We start from the raw sequence: 18,261 nt of genomic DNA, 5'->3' as shown, positions 1-18,261 counted from the left end.
GCTGATTCAGAGCTTTTTAGTCAAATCTACCATTCGCTCTAAGCACATGGGATTAGCCCAGTTTTCATAGATTTGTGCAATCCCAATCCCCAAAAAGTTAGGAGGCTGTGTTGAATGTTGAAAGAAACCAATTTTGGATGGATTCAAATCATTTAACCCTATCTATATATAATTGATTATAGTGCAAAGAAAACACCTCAAATGTTATAACTGAAAGTTTGTTGTTTATCAAAAATATATATGCTCATTATAATTTAATGCAAGCAACACGTTTCCAAACTGTTGGGACAGGCGCATGTTTAACATTCTGTTGCTCACCTTTTCCTTTAACGACACTCTGTAAACGTTTGGGAGCTAAGGAGACCAGTTTCTGAAGTTTTGAAGATGAAGCATTGTCCCAGTGTTGCCTGATAAAGGATTTCACCTGCTCAACAGTTCAGGGTCCACTTTGTCATGTTTTTAGTTTGATGATGCCCCAAATGTTTTCAATGGGTGACTTATTGGGACTACAGGCAGACAAGTTTAGCACTTGGACTCTTCTACTACAGAGCCATGCTGTTGTAATACGCGCTGATTGTTGTTTGGCATTGTCTTGCTGAAATTTACAAGGTCTTCCCTGGAAAAGGAATTGTCTGGATGGCAGCATGTTGCTCCAAAACCTGTATATATTGTTCATCATTAATGGAGCTTTTCCAAACATGTAAGCTACCCATGCTATGGGCACTCATGCATCCTCAAACTATCACGGATAGCTAGCTGGTCCCTCTCTTAATATGAGAGGAGGATGTGGTGTCCATGATTTCCAAAAAGAATATTACATTTTCATTTGTTAGACCACGGGAAAGTTTTCCACTTCACCTCAGTCCATCTTAAATGGGCTTAGGCCCAGAGAAGTTTTGAGGAGGGATCCTGTTAACTGGTGACTTTCAGTCAAATGTCTAGGTGGTTGTCGTAGTAACAGGCTGAAAGTCAACAGTTTAACAATTCTTGAACCGAAACACCGACGTCTGCCTGTAAAGTATTATCACATCTAGCTAGCTACTGTGAAAACAGACACCAACACAAACATTAGCACTTCCAAAAACATCATCTATAAAATAATATTATGCATTATTGCGCAAATGTTCCCCCATCGTATCTGTGATTTCTAAACGTAATTATTCACCAAATTGAGAACATCTGATTTTAACTAATTTGAACCTCTAACACCTGTTTTTGTTTTTTTTAGCATTACACAACATGTTCAGTGTTCTGTTGTTCCCATTACAATTTTTTTAAATGTGCTGCTGGCTTCAAATTTAAAATGAGCATATATGTCTTTCATAAAACATTAACATGTTTTGTTTCAGCATTCAGAAAGTCACCTTTGCACTATTTTTAATTCATTTAGGGTATAAATGATTTGCAAATCAGTGTTTGACAGAGCTTCCCAACAACAACAAGGGTTGTAGATTTAAAAGTCCTCTGAATTTGAATATTTTCCAGGAGAGTAACTCTACATGTCTTCTCTTGACCCTGTTTTCCTGTAGATCTTAGCCTTGAGTCCATATCCACACAAATGTTTGGTTTACAGTGCTTTGTGTATTTTTACAACAGAGAAAAGTTTTGAACCAACTAACATATTTTTTATGCATTTGCAGCTAAATGGCACGCATCTACTGCCACCTGCGTAGAGTGTTAATCTGTGTCTGTACCCCATGCATCGTGGTAGCCCTGATGTTCCTCTACATTACTGTCATGATGTGTATGGCCATGACTGGCAAGAGAATGCCCTTGGGTTTGATACACCCCGTAGAAAACAATCACTTTGTGGCCTCAGGAACTATTACTAACAAGAGCTTTGCCCGATACCCTGAAACTTTCTGGGAGATCAACCCACATAAGGGCGCCTTTTGGAATCAGCTCCAGGTGGTAGTAGACCGTGCTTTCAACCCCATCCTGCGCCCTAACATGTTTAAGAGGGTATCTGAAAATAGTATGTTTCATAAGTCCCTGCTGAGGCGGCATTTCTCTCAGGTTATAGATTCGGACAGCACAAGAAGAAAGTTTGAAAAGCTACCACAGCAGCTGCAAGACTTTATGAGCCACATGCAAAAGAGGGAGTATCCAACCCTCAACCAGCCAGGTGGAGTTTGTGGAGCTGGGGCAAACTATGAGAAGGAGCCCCCTCTGCTTCTACTGGCCATCAAGACAACAGTGTTGAATTTTAAAAACCGGCAGGCCATTCGAAAGACCTGGGGCCAGGTGGGATGGATAGCAGGACAGAAGAGGAACAGCAGTAGAGGAGGAGAGAGTGGAGGATATGTCCGCAGGGTGTTCCTGCTTGGCAAAGAAGACCCTGAGGAGCTGGGTGTGGATGTATCTAAGTTACTACGGCTGGAGAGTGAGCAGTATGGAGATATTATACAGTGGGATTTCAAGGACACGTTTTTTAACCTCACCCTTAAAGATGTACTTTTCTGGAGCTGGTTTTCCCGCTTCTGTAACCATACCCATTTTGTCTTTAAGGGAGATGACGACGTCTTTGTCAACACTCTGAATATGATAGCCTTCCTTCAGGACCAGCTAGAAATGCAACAAGAAAATAAGACCTTACAAGACTTCATGGTTGGTGATGTCATTGGAGCAGCCTTGCCCAGTCGGGTCAACAAGTCCAAGTACTTTATTCCTGACAGCTTCTATAAGGGTTTCTATCCTTCATACGCAGGCGGTGGAGGGGTGGTTTACTCAGGCCTGCTGGCCAAACGTCTACATAACATTTCTAGAAGGGTTCAGCTGTTCCCCATTGATGACGTTTATGTAGGGATGTGTATGTTTAGGCTCAACGCTCACCCTGTTTACCACCCTGCCTTCCTTACATTTGACTTCCCCTCAAAGGAAGAAGAGGAGATGTGTTCGTACCACACAATCCTTTTGGTTCATAAACGAAGCCCCAACCAGGTAGTCGAACTTTGGGCCCATATGAAAAACACGCAAACACAGTGTTGGAACGTGACGCTCCGAGACACAAACAAAGGGAAAAACAAAGTGAAAAACAAACCAAAACTGATAGTGCCTCCAAAGTGATTCTAGGCTAGGCTTGTGTATAGAAAAATGTTTACACAAAGGACTGAAAGTTAACATTTTTGAGAGCTTCTGTCAGAGGTGTGGAGAAATAACACAGTGGGCATTTGTATTTATTTGATTGGTTTCAGACATTCATGTTCAAATAGTGAGAATACAGTGGAATCCTACCACAACACAACAGTATTTATTAATATATTTTAAACCAGTGTCTCAGAATGTTTCTGTCAGTTTTTTTTATAGATTAGACATCCTTATATCCATCCTTTCTGTATTTATCTAAGTTCTTTATCATTTTAAATGAGATTTCTGTCCTTCCAGGCTAGAATTGATTGACAGTTGGCATTTTAAAATAAAATATGACTTGAGAGTATTAATGAGTGTGACCGTCTTTTCTTTTCTAATATTCCTTGAGTTATATTTATGCTTTTATACGTTTCAAATCTCGATTGCTGACACAAAATTAATAACAAATTACTGAAGCAAAATTGTTTTAATGAGGAGCTCAACTTTTAAACATGAACAGCTCATTCTTGAAAGGAGTTTTAAACCTGGATTAGCCTCTTTGTGGGTAAATTAAGTGTAAAAAATAAGCTATTGTGCAGTCTTAGATGTGTTCAAGTTTACAGCTGTTAAACCAGTTTCACGGTGCTGAAGCAGGGAGGGTCTACACCTTTAAATAACCGGATTCAGATAATCTGTTTGCTTAACATCTCGACTCCAGTTCAGCATGCCAGAAAAGAAAAAGGTCAATATGATGAATGAGTGATTGGAATTCTTTTACAGAGTATTTCTTGTTCTTTTCAATTCTGATAAGGATTCAGTAATTTCTGTTTTTAGCCACAAATACAGATACTTGAACTGTGACACAGGGATGTGCTGGAATGACAGAAAATGCCTGAAACATGTTAACTAAAATGCAAAAATCAAAGTGTCTCTTGCGAAGAATCCTAAAATTAAAACAGACACATACAACAGTAGAATAGAGAGGAGGTAATTCACATGTTGTTAACTTCATCTAAATTTCTACATTGAATCTCACAAGACTTCTCCTTACAAAGGCTATGAATGTAACATTGTAAACAACCATTAATTGAGAGTAGTTCTCCTTACAAACTTCAACTCCAGTTGTTAGCCAATGAGGATGAACTTGGTACTTGACCATATATTAGCACTCTTAATATTGTTGCATGAATGTACTTTAAAGTCTGATTAAAAAAGAATGATTCTACAGAAAAGGCAGTTGAACAACAGTACAAGCTTTCTAAAAGCAAAACACTCTCTATGTCCTGTCAGAAAAAAATCAGAACCAATCGGCTGCTCCTCACATAACTGCTGTGTGTGTGTGTGTGTGTGTGTGTGTGTGTGTGTGTGTGTGTGTGTGTGTGTGTGTGTGTGTGTGTGTAGGTGTGTGTGTGTGTGTGTGTGTAACGTTGTTTAGTCTCACCTCAGGGTAAAATTTGAAGTACCAAGTCCTCATAAAACTGGTTCCTCTGGCAGTAGAAATGCACTGCTCGTGGCTTTGTGCCACACATTGTGAGCAAATATTCTAGGATTTCACTTACACTACTCACACAAAGTTAGGGATAATTAACTTTTGGGTGAAATTTATGGAAAATGTTATGAGTTCATACTCATTGATATTGTATCATGAAAGTAGGGCATTGAAGTAGAGGCATGCAATGGTCATTTCTTCATCTCAATTTATGGAAACAAAAGCTAACAACAGAGGAGGGTTTACAAAACAAAAAATGTCAATGTCTCAACAACTTGTCATGTGTCTTTGAGATGAAGATGTCTCGTGCTGTTCACACGTCGACTTATTGTCCGCTGAGGCGTTCCATACTTCTTGAAAGGCTGCCCTCAGGTCATTCAGGTTCTGGGGTGCAGGTTACAACCCTTAACACAACAATTCAGTACTGTTGTTGATTGATTGCTAGGAGTCATTTTCATCTCATGATGTCAAAATGTGAAAAGCATGATGAAGATGACTGTTTAAATACAAAGTGTCATTGAACCAGAACATTTAGTACTTGATTTATGGATCAGACACTTGGGGTTTTTGTGGTTAATCACCTTGTTAGAGAACAGCATGTTATAAAATAAGTACTGAAACTCTGAACAGTTGGACATGTGCATTCAGAAGTTCAGGTCAAAATCAAGTTCACCTGTAAAGGTTAAAGTGTATTTCAGATACGCCCTGAAAATTCATCAGTAAGCAGAATATCCTGAGCTTTAGTGAGTAGTGTGTTTATTTCCATTTCCATGCTTACTTAAGCACTATGTGTAAGAGAGATAGCTCCTTAAATTCTGTAAATAAAGAAAATGTTAAATCATTAAAATGAAGGACTAAGACAGCAGGACTTCAGGGTGGTGCTAACACAGCTCAAAAGGTAATCCATAATGAACAATGTCTTTTATTACACAAACCAAAATCTATGCAAGGAATGTCAGCAAAAGATGAGGCACAGAGTCGTCATGAAGGCCAGCGAGTACAGCATTGTGGCCACTAATCATTCAAAAACCAAATCAAGACTACAGGAGGCCAGGTACAGGGTCATCGTGGATCCAGCTTGTTGCGACAAGATTCCTCCAAGAACCTGTATAACTAGAAAAGTGTGGAAATTGTCAGCACGCCACTGACCCTCCTGGAATCAGGAATGACAGAAATGTTTTCGGTCAACAATGAAAACCGTGTTTTTATTCATTTCTTGTGTTTTCAAAAGTCCTTATAAAGTGATTGATTTTATCCCATGGAGAAGGATGAACGAGTGAACCCTTTAATAACTTAACTCTGAAACTTTGATTGGTGGCTCTGTACAATTTACAGTTATATTCAGTATGATTTCTATATCACTTCACTCTTATTGTCAGAAGACTTTTGTTCATAAGCCCAGAGTATTAAACATATACAACAAGACTGTATGTATTCAATGCAGAGGGAGGTGTTGCATGGGGACCATCACTACAATAAATCATCAGGTCAGTCAGTGATATCAATAAGACAGCTGAGCATGCTGTCTCCAGATTACCACGCCTCTCACTTCAGACTGTCCGTGTCTTTAGCGCAGCCACTAGGAAACATTTTCTGTCCTCTCCTTTTTGTCATCTTCCTCCTCCTCACTTTCCTCCTCTTCCTCCTCGCTCTCGCTGTACTGATAATTACAGCGGTTTGTGTTAACAAAAAGGTCGCTCTCATCATCTTCAGAGTCGCTAACGTCCTCTTCCTGTGCTGTGTCCTCTCCCGGCTGTTTGTTTGTCCTGTCCTGCTCCGACAGCTCCTCCATGAAGCCCTCTGGCCTGAAGAGAGTCCATGATAAAACATAACACACTTAGTTACACTTGATGATGCTGCTACAGTTGTGTTTTATCTATTTACATTTTATGGTTTGTATGTTGTACTAACCAGAGCTGCTCTCCTTGCAAATACTGGATGTGATCTTTGTAGAGAATAAAGCTGATCTCTGCTTTCACCTTCTCTCCTTCCTCGATGGGATCCACAATCACGTAGTCACCTGAGGGAGGAGAGAGCAGACAGACTTTAAATGTAAAATACATAATCACATCAAATTAATGTGATGACATATTAGTAGCAGCCATTATCAGTCATCAATTTAATGAATGATGTATGATGATATTCTTCTTCTTTTGTTTGTTGTTATATTTTTGGGCTTTTGTGCCTTTATGATAGGACTGCTGAAGAGAGGCAGGAAATGTGGGGAGCAGAAAGGGGGGAAGAAATGCTGGACATGGTCATAGCCGGTAGTCGAACCGAAGACCTCTGTGACGGGGACTATAGCCTCTGTCTGTGGGGCGCTTAGATTGCTAGGCCACCAGCGCCCCATGTATGATGATATTCAATAGACATAGTATTATATATTCATTTTGAAAACATCAAACACCAAACTCTTAAAAAAAAAAGCTGCAGAACTTCTTAAAGGTGACATATCATGCAAAATCAACTTTTTAATGGTTCTCTACCTGAAATATGTTTCCCTGGCATGTCTACAAACCCCCCGAGAATGAAAAAAATCCATTCTGCCCCTGTTTTGATTTCTACACCTTTCTGTAAATGTGTGTGAAACGAGCCGTTTCAGACTTCCGTGTTTTTGTTACGTCACAACAATATCCGGTCTGTCACGGAGTCAGAGCTCGGAGCTTGTTCAGCCCATAGACTGAATAAAATACAACTCAACCCCTCCTCTGTTTTTCATTACCTGCACACGTGTGCAAACAAAGAGCTTAGGAGGGAGGCATGCTAGTTGTAGGCTGTCTTAATAAACACAAAGGTTGGTTTTACTCCCCACGTCTGCAGATTTGAAGATCTAGAGGATGATTTTTATTTTTCATGGAAAAGTGCTAGCGCTAGTTAGCATAGCCACATAGCTACATGTTTGTAGCTGTAGCTGTAGCTGTAGCTGTGTACCAAGACACACGTCTACATACTGACAAATAAAACAACAAGAAACACAGAATCTGTGACCAATCGTTCAGAAAGGTCCTGCTGCAGGCGCCTCTCCATCAGGATCAGATTCTGGATCAGATTCAGAGGGTTGAAGTAACAAGGGTCTGTGAGCAGCCGTGTATATTCAGCCAACATGTAAACATTAGATCGACGTGCTGGAGAGCCGAGGGCTCATCCACTTCCTGAGGGGGCGTGGTCAGAGAGAAAACCGACCGTTCTAAGCAGGGCTGAAGAAGAGGGCTTTTCAGGCATGCCAAAATCTGATTTCAAGGTGTTTTTTTGAGCATAAACTTTAAAGACATGTTTTGGGGACCTCTTAGACCAATATATATTGATGAAAAAAGTGTGATATGTCACCTTTAACAACCAGTTTCATTTTCATTTGTGAAGCACTTTGCAACCCTGTTTTGAAAAGTGCTGCATAACAAAGTTTCTAATCACTTCATTAATTAATTAATTAATTAATTCTTATTCTTATTCTGCAGGACAAAGTAAGCTCAGATAAATGAGAAATCAAAGAAGTATGACAGAGAAAAAGTGAAAAGTGAAATGAAAATATAGGATAGCGGTGTGAATAATAGGTATTTTATCACACAGAACAGTGCTGGGCAGTATTCATTGCCCTCCGTGGACTTTTTTTTAATGCTTTCTGTCCCAATAGCTCGAACAGACATTGGGAACAGGGCTATTGGGTATTCTGCACCCTCAGCCTGGAATTTATTGCAGAACTCTTGAAACTCAAGGAGCTGGTGTCACTAAATGTTTGTAAATCTAAAATGAAAGACCTTGAAGTAGAATCTTTAGGATGCTGTTGTTTTTAGTGCATCTTGTTTATACAACTGCCACCTAGGTAATTGCTCTTTCAGCGACAAACATTGAGCTTGTAAAGTAGACTTTGGTTCTCTGTGTGTCTGTAACTGTGTGTTTTCGCTGCTGAATGTTTTGGCCAGGTCTCCCATGAACAAGAGATCTTTGATCTCAATGGGAACTACATGGATAAATAAAGATTAAATATAAAAATAAATAAAGAAAATTAAGTATAAACCAGACACACATCATTTACATGACCAATATCAGTACAATCTATAATGTGTATTCTTAACATCCCATCACGTACCTCTCTTAATCCAGATGTTCTTGCGAAACTTTGTGGGCATGCTGACCAGGAAGGTCTCACCCTTGGCTGTGACGGTTTCATGGAGGTTGTTCCCACGGCTGCTGATAATCTGAGTGCACAAACCCAGGATAGAAAACACGATAAGGACACTGCCTTGGTGTTTACTGTGATACAGATAGTTGTTTGCACTCAATATTGTTCAATGTAATGTATACATCACTTGCCTTCACAATCTGCTGGGTTTCTGTCGGCGTAACGAAGTCCCCTAAGACTTCCTTCACGACGTGTTTGCGTTTAGTTGCCTGAGACATTATGACCAGTGAGCTTCAGGTTCCTTCGCCAGCTGTAAACAAATTAAGCGTGTGTTTAAAAGGCTGATAAACAGAGCTGATTTCAACAAGGAAGTCAGATACGGTAAGTCACATGGAGGAGACAATAAAAACCATATTCGCCAAACAAACAAAACAACATGAATAGTTCAGATATAATTATATTTAAGGTGCATTCTGACTAAACATAAACAGAGAGCATGCACAAGAAATCAACTATTTCACTTTTTATAGAAACACTGGCATCTTTGTCATTTTAAACCATCACTATTTGTGAAGCCGACATGTTGCCTTCGTCTGCTGTAAATGTTTAAAAGGAACATCATCAGATATCAGCTTTCTTTACACACATTTGATATAGGCTACTTTTGCTAACTAAGTTAAGCTAACACTCGCTTTCTCAAAAATAACACATATTTCATCACATTATGACTTTTTATGAGAACCTTGAAATATGGTAAGTGGGTTTCTTCGAAGCAGAATATCTCTGGTTAGCTTGACAGCGATAAAAACACTCATGAAAGCAGTAAATTCAAAGATTTTCACAGAATTTCCAAATCACATGCGTCTCTTTTCTGACGGCACCAGCGCTGTTGTACTTCCGGGTTGACGTGGTGTGCGTCGTCTTCAAAATAAAAGCATGGTGCTAGTAAAGCTATGCCGCTACTAATGCTAATAACTTAAAAATACACAGACAGTTAGAGATAAAAACAAAACACAGGCCATAATAATTTAACCATGTCTCTTCAGCATCAATTGTCACCCATACTTCGGATACATCTTCCATGTCATTGGTGGGAAATGCAGGTCCTTACGTAACCTTATACATGGAGCAGCATTCAAGATCGCAAAAAAAAATATATGGTTTGCTTGAGTTTATGCACTATTTGTTGGCAAAAAAATCGCTGTCACAGTCCCGTTGTGTTTCTTGTGGGCACACTTCTCAAAAATGACCGCATAGTTTAGATGAACTTAAATCAATCTTTCTGTGTTAATCAAAATCATTCACGTTCGTGACACATTTTGAAATCACGTTTACTTAATGGCTTTTTTGTTTTGTTTTACCTTTTTCACTTGGACTCATAGATGACGAATAATATGTTTTTTGGTCATGAAAGGACATAACCGAAAACTACACGAGAAGTTTGTCATCATTAATGGTATGATCAAATAAGTACAAGTTGGTGACTTCTCTTGCACGGAAAGAAATGCTTACTTACTCAAGCTGTTGCTCAAGTCTATTGCATACAGGTGTAGTTCCCATTTGTATTGAGGTAAAAGCCATTAATTGATGAGCAGTGTGTGCATTTACTCAGATACAAGCATAGGGGTTTGGATAAGAAAAATAAATACTTATAATTATTATACCTCATAAAGTTACCAGACTTTGTCTGGTATAACAATCACATCAAACAAACCACATTTTAAAAGAAAACACTGTAAACTTGGGACAGTCCAACCAAAAAACATCACTGGGCTAAAGGCCATTGAATTGTCATCTATTCCAGTGGTTCCCAAGTGGGTGTCGAGACACTTGGGGTTCGTTTGTAAAAATATATATATAAAAAAAATAATGGCTAAATATTACATAAAACCATGCAAATAAAAAACGTTATCAGTTTTGTTTCTTTACTTCATTGCCATCCCTGAAGATTTTATGCTTCTATTCTTATTAATTACAAATAATTATGTAGGTTTTTAGGCTGGCCTGCTCCTGGGTATGCCTGTGAGCAACATTTAACCATCTCAGGACTGTAGGGGTCTGCAGTCTCTGGCACTGTTAATTTGGGGGTCATGGACAAAAAGTTTCGGAACCCTCATCTAATCGACAGCAGAAAAAAGGACCAAATAAGCAGTGCACTTTTATGGAAAGATACAGTTTCCCATTATTAGTCATGTTTATCACAATGACTTATTAATGATTGGCTGTTGACTGTGGTTAATAAATGAAGCTTTTTTACAGGATAAAGTATTAACAGCCAAACCTTCCTTTTTTAAGAATACAGTTTATGTTACTTCAGTGTGTAAGAAGAGAACAGATGAATTATGAATTCAATTCCTGATGTTTTTTTATTCAACCTGAAATGTGTTTCTAATTGTTTAACAGCAGTCTTTACAGTTGCATTGCAGTCATGTAGTAATGCGAAACAATAAAATAAAAGGTCAAACCACAATCAATCAGGAACACTCGAAACACTATAAAGCATGAACAGAAAACTGACAAGAAAGAAGTGTAACCACAGTCAGAGCAGGATCTTTATTAAAGCTCCTGTGATGAGTTCAAACTGAACCGAACAGTGATGTCTCCTTATGACCAACAAAAGCAGGCAAGACCATCGGCAGCAAGACTGACATTTAACTATTTTACACAGCAAATATTCACAGTGAGTGAATGTTTGACTGTTCAACACAGCAGGATGAGATAATTTTGTCAGAAATCACAAGCTACACATGCACAGGACAAGATCAGCAAAGAGATAAAAGGATCTTTCTCCACAGGGGGCGCCAGAAGCAACACAAAGATCCTCACAGAAGCTTCAAACACTGGCTAAGCTACTGTCATGGAAAGATGAGGTAAAACCAATACACTGCCACCATTATGACCTGTCGGGTTAGTGGAATGGAATGAAAAGGTAAAATCAACTTAAAATCAATATAAATATTAATCAACGTACATTTCTTGAGCGATTCTAGTTTTATTAGAAATGGTGTGTTTCCAGTGAATGACACGATGATATTATAGTTTAAAAAAAGGGAAATCAATAGAACGTTGTCTGTTTGACTTTGATCACCATGCAGTCTGGATCAAACATGTGCAAGTAGTAAAATAGTAGGGTCCACTTTTAGTGCAACTGTTTTTGTTTGTTTGAGTGTCTGTGCATGTCAATATGCAGGGCTAGCTGTTTAGTTGACAACAGCAGATGAGCACATCTTGTTGATCCCACATGCGTTGGACCCTCTGTACAGGTAGTAGTAACCCTGTTCAAGAGAGAGGAGACAAAAAACACAAATACTCAACAACTTTATATCCGCAGCAACAAAGTCTGAATTATCCCATGTCTTCAAGCCTTTCAATTTGACATAATAAAACAGTGATTGTTGTATAATATATAGTTTACCAAACAGAGCGACAACAGACCACGGATGTGTAATAACCTGGGATCTTTTGTTAAAGAAGACTCTGAAATGTTGAGCAACCTTTTCTCTAATCCACAAAGATTTAAACTCAATAAGGTTGCCTTACCTGCTCTCCATAATCCTCTCCCCAGCTGTTTTTGATGGCCCAGAATGGAACACCTTTACCTGATAGCATAGAAACATTGAAACAGTCAACTTGACATTGTTATAACTGGATTTGTTATGTTACTGTGCTTCTTAATAACATGTGTTTAATGGCTAATGAGAAAAAATTAAAAATGTGAAAAAAATGTGTCTGTCACAGGAGTAGGAACAAACAAAGAAGAATAAAAATACTCACGTTCTCCGTATCCCACCATCAGCACAGCATGGTCAATCATCCAGGGGTTGCAGAAAATCTTCAAAGGGTGAGACACACCTTTCCTGTAGAACTGCAAACAAAAGACAATTCAAAGGAGAACATTTATCAGTAAAATCTGGTAAATGAAGGATGAATTGTGGCATCATTTAGTTATCTTTGATCTGATGGTGGTGCATTAAGTGTGTCATATTTTACTGATTTGTTCAATGCTGTAAAAGATGAGTATAGAAGCAGCAAATCCACAAACCTGCATGGCAAAGGCATTGAGTGCAACAGAGATCGGTCCGTTCTCAGCCAGCCAGGCTGCAATTTCTGAGGAGAGAACAACACGAGTCATTTAAACAGCCCTGTGCATCTTATTCAGTTTCTAGTTTGAATTAATATTACCGTAAAATTAACACACATTCACAGAAAACAAAAACCCTATGTACTGTTGTTACTGTGTGATCTTTTAATCTAAATAGTGTTTTATAAACTACAGATAAAACAAAAAGTTTAGTTTAGAGGACATTCTGTCTGAGTGTGCTACATTGCTTCAGCTCGCTCACCCTCCTCGTCTTTGGAGAGCTCCAAAGAGCTGTTGATGTAGGCCGCCACCTTCCTGTTGGTAAAGTCACACTTCTGTTTGTGTCCGGTGTAGGAGTAGTCAGTCTCAGTCTCCAGACCGCCTTAACAACACATGAAGAGGGAAGATAGAAGTGTTAGTGTGTAAAATCTACCTCGGCTTAAATGAAATGTATGACAGAATGCTTCTGTCGAGGAGCAAAACGTTATGAAATGTATTGAATTTCATGAGACAAAACAAAATGGTTCTGCTCATGTGTTTCTTACCCAGCTTCTCGATTGCTTCATAAGCATTTGAAGGCAACCCCCCTTTGCATGCCTGGTCCAGCCCATCACAGTCAACCAGCTCTGAGAGGGACAAATCAATAAACCACTGAAATCATGGGTTTTATCTGCAAATGTAAACTGGATTGTCTTTAATGTTTTTATTCTACCATGTTTTATTTGAGACTGTGTGCATGTTTGTATCTGTGCATTTACCTTGTTCAGACAGAGACAGCAAGGACCCGTTTTTAAGGAACCACTGGCCTTCAATGTTACCTGTCACTGAAAACGCCCAGCAGGATCCACACATACCCTGGATGAAAAATAGACACACAGACACAGACACAGACACACACACACACCCTAATTAGCATGGAAAAAGTAATCATGAGTTCCTATGTTCTATTTCAGGTTAATCCCATATAAGTAGGGCTCTTGGCTGGTACCTGGTTCTTAACAACGTTAACAGCTCCATGATCCCTCCAATCCCAGCTGGCAGGGGCGGGGCTTCGGGCAGGGGAGGCCTGTTTCATTGGTTGATGAAGTGTCCATTGACTCAGAAGCTGGTTTAAGTAGGTGGAGCGAAACTCTTCCTCTAAAGAAACAGAACAAAACACAGAAGAAGTTACAGTTTGCGTTAGGCTGTTGACAAAGGCTGATGCAACTCACTTCAAAGCAGGAAGATGAATGTTCTCAACCGGAACTATGCAGAAATACATTGGTGCATGTCTTCACACACACACACAGACACGCACGCATACCTGTTAGGTCACTGAACTTGGTGACTCCATACTCAGCTGACCCTTGATCCAATGACTGAAGCTTCTCTGCCGTCTTTAAGTTTTCATGGAAGATACGCAGACGACGGTCTGCCTCTGCAGGACAGAAGCAAAATAAAAACAGACTTTAAATATCAGTTTGCTTTCAAACGACTGCCTTCTCAGAATCAGGATCAGAAATACTTAATTTATCCCGGGGGGGTATTCAGTTATTACAGTATGCTCTTAAAAACAGTATGTATAAAGTAATATCTTATCTTATGTAAGGAAGTCAAAATATTAATAGAAAAAAATAATAAAATAAGATATAAATACGAATAAAATAAAAATAAGATAAGATAAAATAAAATAAAATAAAATAGAATAATAATAAAGAGGCTCAGAATAGTTAGAATTATCTATGTACAAAAGTGCTGGGAATGAAGGTTATATATACCAGGAAGTTAAAGTGGTAAGGATATTTCCCGATATTTTATTGCATGGTTATTGTACGGTTATTTCACAGAGTACAGGTTATTGTTCAGTGATCAGAGGGAGGAGTTGTACAGTCTGATGGTCATAGGCAGGAATTACTTCCTGTGGCGTTCTGTGGTGCATTTGGGGGAATGAGTCTTGCACTGAATGTGCTCCTGTGTTTAACCAGCACGTTGTAGAGAGGGTGGTGGATGTTGTCCATAATGGCAGGGAAGCTTTGACTGTGTGGGGCTAAGCTTTGACCAGACACAAAGCTCTGACTGCAAACAGACCCTAAACTGTCAGTTTCCAGTGACAGCCTCCCTTGAAGGGATTTTTTTAACTTGGACTCATTTCCCTTTTCATGATGATCTAATCATAATTATTATTATCCATAAAGCCAGAAATTAAGAATAAAAAATATAGAATCCAACTAATTAGGTATTCCCCCAGCATCCTGTCTCTCTCCACCTGTTGGCACTCTACTTATGGATTAATATCTGCCACTTACTGACTGAGACATATAAAGACATTAAAGTCTTAACCCTTAAAAATGTCAATTCTGAAATGTATTTACATTTTGATAACACTGTCATGTATTTGTTGCTTAGATTTCTTGACTGAGATTCCTTGCTATAAAAACTTAAAACTTTCTAATGATCATTTAATGCTTATGACTGGATTATAAACTATAATCAACCATGACATGTTCTGATTCATTCAGGATATTTTGCATTATGTTTCGGGTTTAATAAAGGACCTAGAGCCTTCATTGTTTCTAAGAGTCAGCTGTGAGTACAGAGGAGGTACAAACAGACAGGGATTGCCGCTCTATGCACCTGTGAATGTTTGGTATGTTAAGAATACGAGTATCAGTCACTCACCCTCCTGACTGCTGTAGTCTTTCTTGTATCTCACCATGAACTCTTTGAACTTTCCAATCAGCTCCACAGACTCCGGCTGGGAGGCAGAAGACAAACAACATGAACAACACAGATCTACCTCTCGTGTCACATATAAATTGATAAAAGCTGTACACACAACAGAGATTATTTGACACTAGAATGTTGTGTATACAAAAGACTAATGAACTATAGAAGATAGACATGTTGTTCCTGTTATTGATCTGGCTGTTACATTTTTACCTCCTGAAGCTGGTTAGTAGATGCATCCGTGACTTTGGTGGTCTCGTATTGTTCAAGTTCAACTGATCAGAGGGAGATATTAAAGGACATTACAAAGACATCAAGAGGTACAGGCAGACTGATGACTATTAACCACTCATCTCCTCTAACCTTCTGGCATAACCTATTACTCAACAGTGAGATGAGGTTATCACACATTGGTATTGCATAATAACAAAGCAGTGAAGGTCAATCAATCCTATCAAATTCTGGCCACCTTTTCCCCAAATAAAAGAAGATCTGATCAAAGTGCAGGGAACATCTGAGTTCAGCTGAGGCCTCACCTTTAGGCTGGCATTTCTGTTTGAGCAGAGTTGAAGTGCCTTGCCAGGGAACGTCCCAAACTTCAAACACACAGAGCTCGGTCTAATATGAACAAAAAAAACCCAGACAGGACTCAGACATTGAATACAGCAGAGGGTGAAATGTTTGTAAATAAGTGGAAAATTGTTTAACACTATGAAGCCAAAGCTAATAACAGTAAACAAACGTTCATTTTTATTTCCTGTTTGTCTTTATATATATTTAAGTGAGGGTTCAATGCATCTACTTTCCCCACGTGGCTAGGAGAGCGTGTGTAAAAACATGTTTTGAGGCTAATGGGACAAAGAAACAAACAAAAAGCTTCTGTGTCTGTATTGTGCACGCATAGGAGTGGAGCAGTGAAAAGGCATGCTTGTGGTTACTGGGAGTCAGATTGAAGTCATGAGATCCAATAAATGGTCATATCTCAGCTAAATAAACTGAAGTGTGCAGTCATAGCTATCAGATGCTCACACAGGCACATTCCCATATCAGGAAAACTAAATACAATCGTGAAATCTGCTATTTCAAAACTATGAGAATGGCATGCCCTCCTTTTCCCCGCTCTCACATACCAACAAAATCAAAGTACCTTGAGTTTCTGTGACTCGGGATAGAAGTCACATGTCCTGAGCATGGTGGATTTCTTGCATTGAGTGTTGCTCACTTCCACAGTTATGGTGTAGCGGATACCTTTGACCAGCTGGAAAACAGACACAAATGAACAGTCATTTTTAATGCAGAACATCCTGTCCTTAATTCAGCATTTAGTACAATGTTAAGACTTATTGTGTCAAAGTGAAGCTCACCCAAAGGCATACAGTATATTAAATTAAACCATGGCTCTTTCTGAATGCTGACTATGTCTTGAGTCAAGTTTTACTGCATTGACAGCCTGGTAGCACTGAACCGTTCTGCAGATGGATGTGATGAGGCCAGCTTGTGGTAGAGTGAGACCAGATTACAACACTGAACATGTTACGTATGTTCCCTTTAAGTTGTTTACCAGATAATTTCGAGACTGTCCAAGCTGAACTAAAGCACATACTATTCTACAGAGATGTAGAAAAATAAGACAAATTGTGAGTTTTACTTTTAAAGTATGAACGGATAATATTAATGGCAGAAACCAACTAACGTAATTAAATAGAAACTCTTTATTTTCTCCCTCTTTGTGTGTCTAAATCTGGCTGGTGTGACGCAGCTTTATGTAGCTCTCAGGAACAATATGTACAACTCAGCGCTCAACTCTATAATTCTCTAAATTATAATTAAGTCAAAAAATATTCATTTCTAGTAGTCTATAAAACAGTATTTCATATTACACTGTGAATACATTCCCTTTAAAACGTCACCACACACCGTCGTTACTTACCTGCTTGGTGGCGGAGATAAGCCGGCTGACTTTGCGCAGATGCATCGCGTTGGAGCCCCGGTTGTAGCGCTCCTCGGCGAAGTCCAAAGCCTTCTTCAGCCCCGGGTCGGAGTCATGCAGGCGGATGGGAGAGCCAGGAGGCCCAAAGAGAGGCCGATCGAGGTCCTCACTTAGCCCGAGGACCGACCCAACAACGGCGGCCAAAGCCAGCCACAAGATCCCCGACGAGCTGAATCCACCGGCGGTCATGTTTGCACCGCTGAGTCTCTAAACTCAAAAGAGACCGATACACGGTCTGTCCTCGGTTATAAAAGATTGGCTGTTTGTTTTACCTCGTACTTTGTCGAAGAAAACACGCGTGTCAACAATGGTTACACAAGATGTCCAGCTGCAGCACAGTGTTGTTGACAAACAATGATATTGGAGGATCTGTGGGAGGAGACTCTCTCTTTCTCTCTTGTTTCACTCAGCGGTCGACAAACCAGCACATTGCTCATTACCGCCACCTATGGGCGGGAGTGAGCAGCAGTACATTTGCAGACAAATAAAGAGGACCGAAAACTAGATCCTCTAAATCAGGGGTTCCCCAACTTTTCAGCCCGCGACCCCCATAATATAGGTGCCAAAGACTCGCGACCCTCACTGTCCCTCAAAGTGATTTAGTGCAACTGAGTACAGATACACACTAGATATATAGTTAAATTCAGATCACAGCCACTGCCTTTGTAAAAGGGACTCTGATTTACAGTCTGAAATAAACTAACACTCCATATCCTAGTAATTTAAAAATGTTGTGACTTATACAGCTGATGTAGTTGATCAAGTACAAATATATTTATAAATTGAATGAATACACAAATCCTGGG

The 18,261-nt window shown here is 39.4% G+C and overlaps 3 protein-coding genes across 5 annotated transcripts; 1 reads left to right on the top strand and 2 right to left on the bottom strand.

Moving 5' to 3' along the window:
• Nucleotides 1–1,644: 1,644 nt before the first annotated feature.
• On the top strand, nucleotides 1,645–3,319 carry LOC117817833 (N-acetyllactosaminide beta-1,3-N-acetylglucosaminyltransferase 2). The gene has a single exon (XM_034690600.1). The coding sequence runs from the start codon at nucleotides 1,645–1,647 to the stop codon at nucleotides 3,064–3,066; it is 1,422 nt and encodes a 473-aa protein (XP_034546491.1). The 3' UTR covers nucleotides 3,067–3,319.
• Nucleotides 3,320–5,427: 2,108 nt separating this feature from the next.
• On the bottom strand, nucleotides 5,428–9,835 carry eif1ad (eukaryotic translation initiation factor 1A domain containing). Of its 3 annotated transcripts, none has more exons than XM_034690566.1 (5): nucleotides 9,744–9,835; nucleotides 8,870–8,988; nucleotides 8,646–8,754; nucleotides 6,470–6,578; nucleotides 5,428–6,363 (listed from the first exon to the last, which is right to left on the bottom strand). In XM_034690566.1, the coding sequence occupies exons 2-5, from the start codon at nucleotides 8,954–8,956 to the stop codon at nucleotides 6,138–6,140; spliced, it is 531 nt and encodes a 176-aa protein (XP_034546457.1). In that variant the 5' UTR covers nucleotides 8,957–8,988; nucleotides 9,744–9,835; the 3' UTR covers nucleotides 5,428–6,137. The 3 variants fall into 3 exon arrangements, with proteins under 3 accessions (XP_034546457.1, XP_034546456.1, XP_034546455.1); XM_034690565.1 differs by lacking the exon at nucleotides 9,744–9,835 and adding an exon at nucleotides 9,537–9,702; XM_034690564.1 differs by lacking the exon at nucleotides 9,744–9,835 and adding an exon at nucleotides 9,421–9,695.
• Nucleotides 9,836–11,025: 1,190 nt separating this feature from the next.
• Nucleotides 11,026–17,852, bottom strand: ctsf (cathepsin F). Its single transcript, XM_034690454.1, has 14 exons — nucleotides 17,396–17,852; nucleotides 16,613–16,723; nucleotides 16,002–16,083; nucleotides 15,679–15,740; nucleotides 15,418–15,493; nucleotides 14,063–14,176; nucleotides 13,748–13,896; nucleotides 13,518–13,614; nucleotides 13,305–13,385; nucleotides 13,022–13,141; nucleotides 12,721–12,785; nucleotides 12,453–12,543; nucleotides 12,219–12,277; nucleotides 11,026–11,953 (listed from the first exon to the last, which is right to left on the bottom strand). The coding sequence occupies exons 1-14, from the start codon at nucleotides 17,642–17,644 to the stop codon at nucleotides 11,879–11,881; spliced, it is 1,431 nt and encodes a 476-aa protein (XP_034546345.1). The 5' UTR covers nucleotides 17,645–17,852; the 3' UTR covers nucleotides 11,026–11,878.
• Nucleotides 17,853–18,261: the final 409 nt, after the last annotated feature.

Source organism: Notolabrus celidotus, chromosome 8, assembly GCF_009762535.1.
Source record: "Notolabrus celidotus isolate fNotCel1 chromosome 8, fNotCel1.pri, whole genome shotgun sequence".
NCBI classification, from domain to species: domain Eukaryota; kingdom Metazoa; phylum Chordata; class Actinopteri; order Labriformes; family Labridae; genus Notolabrus; species Notolabrus celidotus.
This window is presented reverse-complemented; position numbering and strand designations above follow the sequence as displayed.

Bases quoted from the DNA above. Each gene is read 5' to 3' on its own strand.
- LOC117817833 (XM_034690600.1), top strand. From the start codon at position 1,645: ATGGCACGCATCTACTGCCACCTGCGTAGAGTGTTAATCTGTGTCTGT.
- eif1ad (XM_034690566.1), bottom strand. From the start codon at position 8,956: ATGTCTCAGGCAACTAAACGCAAACACGTCGTGAAGGAAGTCTTAGGG. The intron at 6,579-8,645 runs GTACGTGATGGG...CTCCTCCCTCAG, and splicing joins GAACATCTGGATTAAGAGAG to GTGACTACGTGATTGTGGAT. The intron at 6,364-6,469 runs GTTAGTACAACA...GACTCTCTTCAG, and splicing joins TTGCAAGGAGAGCAGCTCTG to GCCAGAGGGCTTCATGGAGG.
- ctsf (XM_034690454.1), bottom strand. From the start codon at position 17,644: ATGACCGCCGGTGGATTCAGCTCGTCGGGGATCTTGTGGCTGGCTTTG. The intron at 13,897-14,062 runs GTATGCGTGCGT...CTGTTTCTTTAG, and splicing joins CAAGTTCAGTGACCTAACAG to AGGAAGAGTTTCGCTCCACC. The intron at 12,544-12,720 runs GTTTGTGGATTT...TTTTGTTTGCAG, and splicing joins TCAATGCCTTTGCCATGCAG to TTCTACAGGAAAGGTGTGTC.